Source organism: Staurois parvus, unplaced genomic scaffold, assembly GCF_062004578.1.
Source record: "Staurois parvus isolate SC_StPar_1 unplaced genomic scaffold, SC_StPar_1.0 ptg000336l, whole genome shotgun sequence".
Classification (NCBI taxonomy): domain Eukaryota; kingdom Metazoa; phylum Chordata; class Amphibia; order Anura; family Ranidae; genus Staurois; species Staurois parvus.
Genome location: NW_028318132.1, coordinates 3,309,747 through 3,323,063, shown reverse-complemented (window position 1 = coordinate 3,323,063; position 13,317 = coordinate 3,309,747). Strand labels below are relative to the sequence as shown.

Sequence of the window (13,317 nt, the reverse complement as noted above, 5' to 3'; positions counted from 1 at the left end):
GTGAATGTTTACATGTTATGTGCAATTAAACCATGGCAACATCTAATGTTTGTGTAGTATTATGTTCAGCAGACTGTGTTCTTCTATTGTTGTGACTTAGATGATGTTCAGAGCACATTTTATGCCCAATTCATGCAAAACTCCACGTAATCTCAAGGGGTTCACATACTTTTTCTTGCAACTGTATCTGTGTACTCGCACCTCATACGGGCAAGCTGATACACTTGGACAGGAAGAATCAATGAAACTACCACAGCGCTCAGCAGCGCTGTGATAGTTCATTGAGAACTACAAGCTGACAGTCGCTAAGGCTGTTGGAACTTGTCGTTTTCCCATTCACAGAAATCTGTGAATGAGTGATGCAGCCGGGCGGACAGAGCCCCGCATGGCCACTTTATTTTTATTTTTTTTAAATTGTGACAGCTGGGGGGGGGGGTTGGGGAGAGAGATCCCCCACTAGTTGTCACAATGGGGGAGCGGGGGCCTATCCTTTGGTAACATGAATGTGGGTATAACATGTAACAAGTTACAAAAAGTGAACTTATCCTTTAAATACAGGTCCAAAATCAAACACAAGTAAGCTGCAGCTGTTACACATTTTAATGAAATACTACAAAAAGCATGCATAACTCATACAAAGCACCCCCTCTAAATATGTATGGAGCCTTAAAGTGTGCAATCAGTTCAGCAGGTTAGAAACTGTTTAACCAGAGAACTAAGAGATAAATAAAACAAACAAAATCCCCAGTAATGAGATGCAAGGGCTTACAGTAGCAAGCTTGGTTTCCATAGCGGTCAGTGTACACAGCTCTCCTATGGATTTAATTATGATAAGGCTTCCAGAGCACTTGGTGTGTTCACAGTTACACAAGGCTGAGAAGAGCTACCTATCAGATATAGAGGAAACCATGGTGATTAGGGTCATTTACAGCCTTATGACATCAGTGCTAGTGGTGAGATCCTCATGTGTAGCAAGTCACACGTCATCTACACCACCTCTTGCAGCCCTCCAGGCACAACACTTATAATTTTAGATCCACCAGTCACCAAGGTGTCAAACATTGTAGTGAAGTTTTATTGCTAAGCTAAATCCTTGAAATCCAAAAACACAACTAAAAAGGAGATGAAACCTCATTAGCAATAAATAGAGCACCAAACAGGTTAGAAACCCTGAACACTACAAGCCAGGACAGGTAATAGTGAAGCATCTTAAAGTAGGCCTAATACCAACCCCCCACCAAAAAAATGCCACCAGTACTTTAACCACTTGCCTACAGGGCGCTTATACCCCCTTCCTGCTCAGGCCAATTTCCAGCTTTCAGCGCTGTCACACTTTGAATGACAATTGCGCGGTCATGCAACACTGTACCCATATGAAATTTTTATCATTCTTTTGACACAGATAGAGCTTTCTTTTGGTAGTATTTAATCACCTCTGGGTTAATTTTTTGCTAAATAAACAAAAAATTTTGAATAAAAACTAAAAAAAAAAAAAAAATTTTATAACAAAAACTAAGAAAAAACAAGTGATTTTTCTCCTTCACTGATGTGCGCTAATGAGGCTGCAGTGATGGGCACTGATAGGCATCACTCATATGGCACTGTTAGGTAGCACTGACTGGCATTGATAGTTGGCACTGAAAGGCAGCTCAGATGGGCACTGATATGTGGCATTGATGTGCACTGGTAGGCACTGATACATGGCACTGATGGGCACTGGCAGGTGGCATTGATGAGCACTGGCAGGTGGCACTGCTGGGGCTACACTAATTATCAGTGCCCTGATGATCAGTATACATGTCCCCTCTGAGGAATGCCAATTACCGGCTCTCCTCTTGAGCTGTCAGTGTGACAGCTCGTGAGGAGAGAAATGCCAATAACCGGCATTTCCTTATTTAGATGCGATCAGCTGTGATTGGACACAGCTGATCACATGACCGAGCCGACGTCTTCGGCTATTTCCATTGATCAGTTATCTGCTGTGTCCAAGGGACAAAGCGCACCACGGATGGCCGTGCTGTGCACCCCCAGAGCCTTGCATGCGCGGTTAGAGTGGGAGGACGTCATATGACGTCCTCCCAGAACGAGAGAACCACCTTGTGCCCCTCATTTGCTTATATGGAGGGTGGTGGTTAATCATTACTGCAAATTAAACATATTTGAAGCAGAGGGGGAGGAGGGAGCAGATACTTGTTCTTGACAGGTACCCGCCGTTGCGAAGTGAGCCGGAAGTTTGGCCCTCTCTTCCCTCACACAGTCTTCTGGGAACTTTCACAGGTCCCAGAAGACTGCCAAACCATGTGACAGCTTGCGGCTTCACAGCCCGGTGCCCACTGAAAGCGCAGTGGGGACCAGGCTTTGAAGCCGCAAGCTGTCACGGTCTGGTGCCCACAGTAGAGATGCCGGTGCCATGGAGGAGAGAAAAGGAGAAGGGATGGCAAGGGTGAGAACATCGCTGGACTCTGGGACAGGTAAGTGTGTGTTTATTAAAAGTCAGTAGCTACAATTTTTGTAGCTGCTGACTTTTAATAAACACAAACATGGCTGGAACTCCACTTTAAGGATGATTACCTGTCAACTGTGCTTCTACTGCTACAAGCTAATGCGCCTTTTCTGCTCCTCCTCCAACTTACATGGTAAGCATCAACGATGGCCTGCTTCTTATGCTTTTTCAGTGCTGGCTGTCAATGATATTAGTGCCAGATCTCACACATGCTCAGTACATAAGTAAAGAAAGATACTAGTTCATCTAGTTAAACCAAAAAAAAAACCCACACCACAACAATGAAGCATGGCTCAATTCTCTCCAATAGGGGGATGAAGAAAAAGAAAAAAGAAAAAAAAAAATAATCATTCTAGATCCCCAAGGAGGCATCAGGATATTCCCTAGATCAACTACAGTGGTGTGTTTAGGTTTTGCGCTGCCCTAAGCAACACAAAAATTGGATGCCCGCCCCATATAGTGAGTTCCTGACTTTGACCAACAACCCCCCTGCCCCGAAAGAGTCTTTCCACTAGGGGAGAGGGAGAGGCACACACCTTCACAGTTCCGGCCATCCCTGGAACAAGAGTTGGGCTCTGCATACACCATCAAGCAGCCCCTCTTGGATCCCACCTGGTCCCCATGCCGCAAGTATCCCTGCTTGCAGGGGATGGTGCTGCCCCCCTGAAAAATGCCGCCCTAGGCAAATAGGCCCGTGAACAACTACCCATGGCATCAAGCTTAAACAGTTCTGTAGCTGAAGCCATAAATAACAATAAAAAAAAGCTCTGGTGATATAGCCTTCCCAGGGGGCATCTGTGAGGCCAGGGCTATATGTCCAGTGCCTCAGGAAACCAGGAAGTAAAATCATATTAAAAAAAGGTAAGCAACTGCTAAAATCTTTAATTTAACAAATAAGTGTGTGGTCATTTCATATCAGCATGTAGTAGAGCAGGCCAATGTCCTTTTTTTAGTGAGAGGATGGAAAGATCCACTTTAACTTGCATCAACCATAGCCCTAAAAGCAAATAAATATAACAATACATAACAGGTCTAAAATTAATGTGGAATACACCGTTACAAATGGCAAGAGGCATGGATCAGATACTAAATAAATGTGATTGACACAGTCAAATTGGTGGTAGCACTAATGAAGTCAATCAATCTCACTTAAGGGAATTCATGAATGGAATAAAAATGTACATACACCGATACAAGTGCAGTGTAAAAGTGCAACTGTAACAAAGAGGACACAAAAACAATGGCTGAGAAAGACTGCTATATAATACAAAAGAACGGACTAGATGAAAAATGCAGTTGACTTCGCAGTGTTCTGGTAATAAGGATAATCCAGTGTAGTAGACCTTAAAGTGGTTGGTAAACCCTTACATACACCCAGTGAAGTGACTGGCCTCAGATGATACACAGAGATGAAACAATTCCTCCTACATAAGTTGTACCTGTTATCTGCAGTATTCTCTTCTCTACATCTGTTCTGTAGAGAACCCTGATGAAGTCACGTGACCAGCGTGACGTAACACATTGGTACGCGGGGAGGAACTTCCGGTACACGGTGAGGTCATTTCCGGCGTGGGCGCCATATTGGAACACCTTTTTCAATACCCATGCCGTACACCCATAGCATGAGGTAGAAAGCGGTCATTAGACTAAAGGAAATGTGAGTGGGCATTTTTTTGTTATGTGAATCATATACAGTAATTAAACAATATTACACTATGGAGGATCTTTTTATCTTAATATGATCCTTTATGGGAGAGCAGTTTTGCTGATATCTATGTGGAGGAGGCTTTGAAAGGAGAGGAGCATATACTACCATTGAGGGGGATCCTGTGAGGAATTAATACCTGTAAGGATCTGTGTGATCCCAAATGTGAGCTGGCCCTTGTGGTCAATGCAAAGAGGTGAGGGGGCATTTTGGCCACTGAAGGATTGACACTATTGCTGTGACCACCTACACATCACTTGCATGAAATTGCAGTTGGAGCACATGTTTATGTATAATTATTTTGGACTTTCTTATTATTTCTATTTGGAGGTTTATCATTATATGTATATATTTGTATTTTGTGAAGTGTGGTGTGTGACACTGCACTGTTTGCATTTTTTATAACCCCATGTAGGGGATTCACGTTTTGCACTTATATACATAAGTATATTGGATCCCTCAGTTGTGGATTAAGAGGGGACTGAGTGTATGTTGACTTAATGATATTTAATATAGTTTTTCACTATTATCATCATATTTCACTCTTTGATTTGAGAAGATCATATCACGTTATATTATCATTTTGATTTGATTTTTTGAGTATATTATTTATTAAGCGCTACACTGTGTTTATATATAGTACTCTGGATTAAGACAAGTACTCACTATAGAGGGATAAGCTTTGTTCATATTTCATGGCTGACATTTACAAATACTTTGACCCTGACACCTCCCAGCCCTTTCAGGGGTTTCGGATGCCGGGAGGCAGGGCTTATCATGTGACCGCTGTGATTGGCAGACACAACGGTCACATGACCAGAAAGCTCCCAATCACAAGTAATGATCAGGAGCTGTTAGATGCCAGTAACTGCCAGGGAGCGCGCTCTCAGCATAGTTTTGTTTTCAAGGCCCACTCACTGAGAGGCAGCATATATGCGTACTGTCGCATTCTAGGCATGCAGCTTTGTTTCTGGTTTTCTGCTCTGCATTTTCTTGCTATAATTTATTTAATTAAATTTATTATTAAAATCAAGCACCTAGGCATGCAGACTGCTTCTAGAAAACATTTGTGAAAGAATGGGTCACTCTCAGGAGCTCAGTGAATTCCAGCATGGTACTGTGATAGGTTGCCACCTGTGCAATAAGTCCATCCGTGAAATTTCCTTGCTACTAAATATTCCACGGTCAACTGTTAGTGGTATTATAACAAAGTGGAAGCAACTGAGAACAACAGCAACTCAGCCATGAAGTGGTAGGCCATGTAAAATGACAGAGCGGGGTCAGCGCATGCTGAAGCACACAGTGAGCAGAAGTCGCCAACTGTCTGCAGAGTCAATAGCTAAAGACCTCCAAACTTCATGTGGCCTTCAGATTAGCACAACAGTGTGTAAATGAAATGGGTTTCCATGGCTGAGCAACTGCATCCAAGCCTTATGTCACCAAAATGCAATGCAAAGCGGTGGATGCAGTGGTGTAAAGCACGCCGACACTGGACTCTAGAGCAGTGGAGACGTGTTCTCTGGAGTGATGAATCACGCTTCTCTGTCTGGCAATCCGATGAACATGTCTGGGTTTGGTGGTTGCCAGGAGAACAGTACTTGCCTGACTACATTGTGCCAAGTATAAAGTTTGGTGAAGGGGGGGATTATGGTGTGGAGTTGTTTTTTTTAGGGGTTGGGCTTGACCCCTTAGTTCCAGTGAAGGGAACTCTTCAGGCATCAGCATACCAAGACATTTTGGACAATTTCATGCTGCCAACTTTGTGGGAACAGTTTGGGGATGGTCCATAAAGACATAGATGAGGGAGTCTGGGGTGGCAGAACTTGACTGGCCTGCACAGAGTCCTGACCTCAACCTGATAGAAAACTTTTGAGATGAATTAGAGCGGAGGCTGAGCTAGGCTGCAAGCCAGGCGTTCTCGTCTGACATCAGTGCCTGACCAAACGAATGTGCATCTGGAATTATGGTAAACATTTCCATAGACACACTCCTAAACCTTGTGTACAGCCTTCCCAGGATAGCTGAAGCTGTTATAGCTGTAAAGGGTGGGCCAACTCAATATTGAACCCTACGGACCAAGACCGGAATGCCATTAAAGTTCATGTGCGTGTAAAGGCAGGCGTCCCAATACTTTTGGCAATATAATGTGTGTATATATATGTGTGTGTGTGCGCGCGCATATACACACACACACATTAGTCCCTGTTCTCCAGAAGCTTACAATCTAAGGTCCTTAACTCACATTCATACATATTAGGGCCAATTTAGACAAGAGGCAATTAACACACCAGCATGTCTTTGAAAGGTGGGAGGAAACCCACACATTCACAGGAAGAGCATACAAACTCCGTGTGGGTAGTACCATGGTTTGGGATCACCCTAGTGCTGCCAGGCAGACATGCTAACTACTTAGTCATTGTGCTGCATTGTGTTGCATAGTTTGTCATCGCAAGAGGGCCACAAAAAAAAATGTGCAAAAAAGGAGAAAAGTCAACAGAGAGGCTGATTTTTAATGACTTGCCTGCTCAGTATTTTATTATCTTTATAAAATTAATTAGCATTGACACATAGCAAATACTGGACTAGTGAGGAGTTGTCTACTGTGCAACAAAAAAAATGGTGCAGGTTTGACAGAAAAGTGAAACTAAATCAAAGTGCCCCAGGCATTTACAAAAATGTGTCACAATGCACCTAGCCATGAAAGTAACATTACACAACACTACACACAAACATTTAGAAGCCTCTTGGCTGTTCGTTAAAATATTCACACAGAAGGAAAAAAAAAAAAAAAAAAAAAAAAAAGATTAAAAAGGTTATATTATACTCAAACCCAGTGCAAATGCATATCACTAAAGTATGAAAAAATCTTTTGGAGCAGAATAAATGGTAAACAGTGCAACTAATATTCAGTTGAAAATAATTAGCAAGATCCTTGCAAGGAAAAACATTACTGCATATGCACACACAATACACACAGGTACCCACTTACAAAAAGCCGAGAAAAAAGGAAAAAACTAGGTTGTTCCCATAGTAACCAATCAGGCATCTGCTTTCACATTCTGACCTGCGCTGCAAAAATAAATAAATTAAATAATCCTATTTCCTGCTAAGGGCTCCACATTCCTTCGGTCTAATTTTTAGAAATCGGACCAGAATTAAATATGATGGTGAAACCGCAGCAGATGCCAGCCCTACGCGTACAGTATAGTGGCCAAACGTTACTTTTGCGTTACCTGGGTTCAGGCAGTACGATCTTCTTACTAGCCCTGGCCGCTGGGGTGGATTTGTTCTTCTCCATTGCCATCAGATAGCTGACATCAGCAAGTACTGCCTCTAGGTCCGCCATGACCAAGAAGAATAAAAGGAGTCCCCTAAAGTCAACTGAGAATTGTAGACCCACTACTAACAAGTTGCAGACTTGGTCCAATATAATGTGAATATATTCATGGTGATTCAACGAATATAAAAATATGATACAAAATGTTTAAAAAAAAGTCTGTTTGGAATAGTGAAAATATGCTCAGTTCCTTGTATTCCTTTAGTATTTAAAAGTGAAAAAAAAAAAATTAAATCCAAAAAAAAGGACAACCCAAGTTCATTTTGGTTTGTTTTCGGATTCTCCACTACAATATATGTACATACATATTTTGCAAGTTTTTTTTTTTTTTTTTTTTTTTTTTTTAACAGCAATCCAGTGTCTAGATGTATCAAGCTCCTTTTCCTACACGACGCTTCTCAATTTGTCATCCCAACATGTTTCAGATGTCATGCTGAATGCACATCCAGGTTCACTAGGCTCCTCTCCTCTACCAATGGACATATTGCCCTATATTCCTAGAGCTCATTTACGCACAGTGGATGATCGTACATATGTTAGATTTATAAAAATGAAAAAAAAAAAACAAAATCACTGGTTGCAGGAAGCTCTGCTCATTTCTGCTGCAATGGCAGCCACAATCAGCTTCCTTTTTCTAGAAACCTTCATATAAAAATCGGGGATAGGCAACAGACCTTACCAACCAAGCCTGCTTATTAAAGTAATCATAATAAATCATTGGCTAGATTAAAAAGGGAATCCAGGGAGGAGGAGGAATAGAAAATCCCAGGCAAGGAGCTCTGTAAACACCAGATCCGTCTCCCTCTGCAGTCTTCTGGCTGGAACAGCTGTTTGGGCGCTTACAAAGCAATCTCCAGCATATCCACAGGGCAGCAGGGACTTCCAGATTGGGGGGACCCAGCTATTCCCTTCTTATGGGCCAAATCTCCCCCTTTCTCCTGTGCTGACAGCCTCCTGCTTCTGTGCAAGGCTCTATTAACATGAGCAGAGAAGCCGTGATGTCTGTTACTTCCTCTCCTGTGTGTGATAGCAGACACGGCCACTGCTAAACTCTGGGGGTGGATCGCTTCAGCCTGCCGAATCTGGAGCACAGAGCAAATAGTGACAGCTAAACACAGGCATGCCTAGTGCAAGCTATTTGTTTAAAGCGGTTAAGTAAAAATTCTAAACTACAAAGGCAAATATACCTTTGTTCAGGATTTCCAAGTGTTTTGAATGAATAAAATTATGCAAAGGATCAAAAACCACAAGCGGGCCAAGAGTGTAGCTTGTTGACATTTAGGAAATGTATTTTTTTTTTTCTTGGGGTAAAATACAAACATCAGAAAAACTAGGCCTGGATTATTGCCATCTCTAAAGGTCCTTTTTAAAAAAGCAGGATAAGATATGATAGATGATGAAGATGGCGGCTGACACTAAATAAATGCAAGTGTCATTACCAAGCTGAACCAACAACAGTAGGCAATGCTTTTCTGTCCTAGTCTTGTAGACTAAAGGTGGGAATACACGATTAGAAAATCGACCGATCGGTCATCCGACAACCGAGAGGCATTCGTTCGTTGGTCAAAATCGTGGCCCACATTAACCAATCTAAAACAATCGTTTGTCAGGCAATACGTAATGTTGACATCTTCCATACAACTGGAAGTGATGCAGTGTGCGTGTGACCTTGTAGCCACTCCCTTCTGGCCAGAACAAGCGATATACACAACAATTAACATCAATGAGTATAATATATTACATTATCGTATATTACATTGTCTATATACATAAATAGTGATACATAAAAATATAATATGCAGAATTCTGGTTTCATTATCTCATTAGGCCAATCTTCCTTTAACATTTGGATTTTTCGTTCGTGTTTACGAAGATTTCTTGGACATAAACATCCGAGTCATCTTCTGTTTCCGCTCATGCACGATAGTGCTCGATAGATTTTTTTCATATGACTGTCATACCACCGCATAGAAAATCGGTCGTTCGTATGCGAAACGACAACATTTTTCACTGTTGTTCAACTGGATTTTTCCATTCACAACATAGTTATCGGTTAAAACATCATGCTAATCAACGAAGAGAAAATCATTCGATCAGTGGTTCCGTAAAATTTTTCGCACTATTTTCTTATCATGTGTATGGGGCATTAGGCCTCATTCACACGAGATTTTACTCACAGCTGCAACAAGAATGCAGCATATTACTGCCACTGATTTTGAATGAGAAAGTTGCGGCTGCTAAGCCCTTACAAAAGCAATGACAGCTATCCACGGGTGTTCGAACGTAAACACACATGGAATGATTACCTGCAGTTAGGGACAGGCGATTTGCCCCTTGACACAAGCTGGCTGCATTCAGGGGCAATCATCTGTCCCCAACTTCTTTTTTGGAAAATTCAGTTTTATTGAACATTTAAGGGTTTGTTCACACCATGGTGCAGAGATGTCAACAAAATCAGTTCTCTGTGTCCTGATCACATCACAACACTAGTATTATATGCAGATTTTTTTCTGCGAAGTGTATAAAAGTCATTGAAGCTCGCATGAAAAAAAATGATGTAAACTGGTGTCTGCAAGTGAAACCTGTGCATCAGTTTTTCTGCATGTATGGTATGAACTAGGCCTTAAAGGCAGTTTCAAAACTACAACTGCTGCAAATAGAAAGAGGAAGGCCACAACTGGCCCATATGAGTCACGCAGGACCGTCAAAAGACAAGTATAACAACTCCCCACCTCCACCCTTCCTCTCGTCATGCAAAACCCCCCTATTTGCCCAGGATCATGGAAAACCGTACATTGAACAGGACCAGAAAGCATGGCTTGGAAGTTGAGCAGAAGCCCAGCTGTCTACATAGGCACTATCCTCGCAACATAAATTATCGTGTTGTAATCAAAGGTAGGATCCAAAAATAGCACAGTGGCCATGGCAGAATACAAAACAAGATCCCAGAGGACAGAAACTCACAGAAATGTGGTAGGAAAACTCAATCAACACAAGGGAAGAAAGGTAGGACTATCCATAGCTATCCAGCTACCCCAAAACCTTTCAAATTTCTTAAGACAGCCTTGATTCAGATACGTAACCCTATAAAATGGCAGAGCCCCACTTACCAAGCCTTTCCAAAACTGCGGGGGGGGCTGAAAAGTATTTTCCAGTGTAACAGGATTGCTTTATGAGCATAAAATAGGAGTACATTCAACAGCGTTCTATGTGCTACTGTAATCAAGCTTTAGCCCTGCAAGACTTTTGTGCTTTTAGGTCCACTCACAGTTCGAATTTTGGCCAATTCAGCAAGAATAGCATGAAATCATCTACCGTATGATAGACGGCCAGTCCTAAGCAGGTTATATATTATTATTATAATACAGGATTTATATAGCGCCAACAGTTTGCTCAGCGCTTTACAATATAATGGGAGACAATACAGCAACAATACAGTTCAATACAAGAGGGAAAGGAGGGCCCTGCTTGGAGCTTACAATCTAGGAGGGAGGGGTTAGTGGTACAAAAGGTAGTAACTGTGTGGGATGGACTGGTAGGAAGAGTAGAAGATTCCATTATTAGCTGAGGGCAGGATAGGCTTCCCTGAAGAGATAGGTTTTTCAGAGATCGCCTAAAAGTGAGCAGAGTAGGCGATAGTCTGATAAATTGGGGTAGAGAGTTCCAGAGGATGGGGGAAGCTCTGGAGAAGTCCTGGAGACAAGCATGGGAGGAGGAGACAAGGGAGCTAGGGAGCAGGAGGTCGTGCAAGGAGCGGAGAGTACGGTTTGGGTAAAATTTAGAAACGAGATCGGTGATGCAATTTGGGGCAGAGTTATAAATGGCTTTATACGTTATTGGTAAAGTCTTGAATTTTATCCGTTGGGAAATAGGAAGCCAGTGGAGGGATTGGCAGAGAGGGGTGGCAGATACAGAATGGTTAGTAAGGTGGATGAATCTGGCAGCAGCATTCATGATAGACTGAAGAGGGGATAGCCTGCGATGATGTAGGCCAATGAGGAGGGAGTTACAATAGTCAAGGCGTGATATAACAAGGGAGTGAATAAGTTGCTTAGTAGTTTCGAGGTTAGGAACGGCCGTATCTTGCAGATGTTACGGAGGTGAAGTCTACAAAATTTGGACAGTGATTGGACTTGGGACTGAAAGGACAGATTGGAGTCTAGGATTACACCTAGTACCCTGGCATGAGTGGAGGGACTGATGGTTGTATTATTGATCTTGATGGAGAAGTCAGGGGAGGGGGCACGGAATGGGGGGAATACTAAGAGCTCAGTTTTGGAAAGATTGAGTTTGAGGAAGTGGAGTGACATTCATGCCGATATGTCGCTTAGTAGGTTAGTAATGCGAGAGGAGACTGAAGGGGTGAGGTGAGGGGTAGAGAGATAGATGTACTGAATTTGGCAGGAACCGGCCAAATTTCGTTGTGCGTATCCCGCTCTGTCTCTTCCTCTCTACATGTTACATGTCTACATATTTATGGGAATGAGAATTTTTTGGCGACTGGATTTACATATACTTCAAATGCAGGATGAAAACACTGTAAGGAAAAGAAAAAGATGTATAAAAAACGCCGATAACAGCGTTTTTGTGTTGGCTTGTAGTATCATTTTAGTAGCGTTTAGAAGAATTAACGTTGTTAGAACCGTTCCTAAAAACTCTACAAAAATATTTTTCTGCTTCTAAAAATCTTATTTTTTTTAAATTAAAATAATAAACATGTCTAGATTTACCTGCTCTGTGGAATGGTTTTGCACAGAGCAGCCCCGATCCTCTTCTTCTGGAGTCCCCATCTTGCGCTCCAGGTTTCCCCTCTTTGGCAGGTGTCCCCATGGAAAGTTGCTTTCTATGGGGGCACTGGTGCAGGCTTACTCCTAAGCCGCCGTGTCCATTGACACAGAGCGGGCAGTTTGGCCCCATCCCCGCTTGCTCAGCACAGCATTTGATTGACAGCAGCAGGAGCCTAGTGAGGAGGGAGACAGCGGCCTGAGACTGCTCTCCTGCACATCGCTGGATCAGATCAGGCACAGGTAAGTATAAGGGGGGTGGGGCTAGAGGGGGATCCTGCAGCACTTTAAGGCTTCAGAACAAATTTAAGACTTCAATCACACTTCTGCAACACCAAAGCTGTGCTATTTGCATTGCAACTTTGATGCGACTTTGGTTTTGATGGTTGTACAACTATCGCATTGATAGCATTAAGATGTGACTTTCATTCGTCTTTTGAGGGTTTACATTGTAGTCTATAGTACTCAAGTCATACAATACAAATAGTGTAATGCTAATCATAAAAGTAGTGATTTGATACAAAGCGATCATTAAAGAGAAGAGATGTTGGACTGTTATCCTAATGATCACTTTTTTTGTATGAAATCACTGCTTTTTGATTAGCGCTGCACTTTTTCTATTGTATGTTTTGAGGTTTTTGGTATTTGTAAAACCTGTGCCAGCAGCTTTTTTATTCTTATTTTTGAGATCTTTTTATCTTAGCACAGAAATACACATCTTTACAATAGCACTTGAGTCACATGAAAAGTTGGACCAAAAAGTAGTGCAAGAACCTTTTTAAAACTGCTGCAACTGTAAGTCGCGCATATTTTAACGGTTATTATTAGAAGACATTGGGTGCGACTGGTCATGCGACTTTAGAGTTCAACATTGCATGACAAGTTGCACCAGTGTGAATGGAGTAGGTCAGAATATAATTTTCCACCGAATATAGCCAATAAAACAAAAACTGTAGAATAGGTTTAAAGAGAAAACTAAAATGTAATG

At 42.1% G+C, this 13,317-nt stretch overlaps 1 protein-coding gene across 2 annotated transcripts in view; it reads right to left on the bottom strand.

Annotated features, from left to right (window-relative positions):
* Window positions 1–13,317, bottom strand: part of GRK3 (G protein-coupled receptor kinase 3) — a 415,831-nt gene that overhangs the window by 387,534 nt on the left and 14,980 nt on the right. Inside the window, exon 1 of one of the 2 annotated variants that reach the window (XM_089684117.1) lies at window positions 7,442–8,585. The exons of the other annotated variant lie outside the window; for it this stretch is intronic. Coding sequence (XP_089540243.1) covers window positions 7,442–7,554 — 113 coding nt within the window. The 5' untranslated portion in view covers window positions 7,555–8,585. Of the gene's footprint in view, window positions 1–7,441; window positions 8,586–13,317 lie in introns of those variants that run through there. 2 annotated transcript variants of the gene reach the window in all.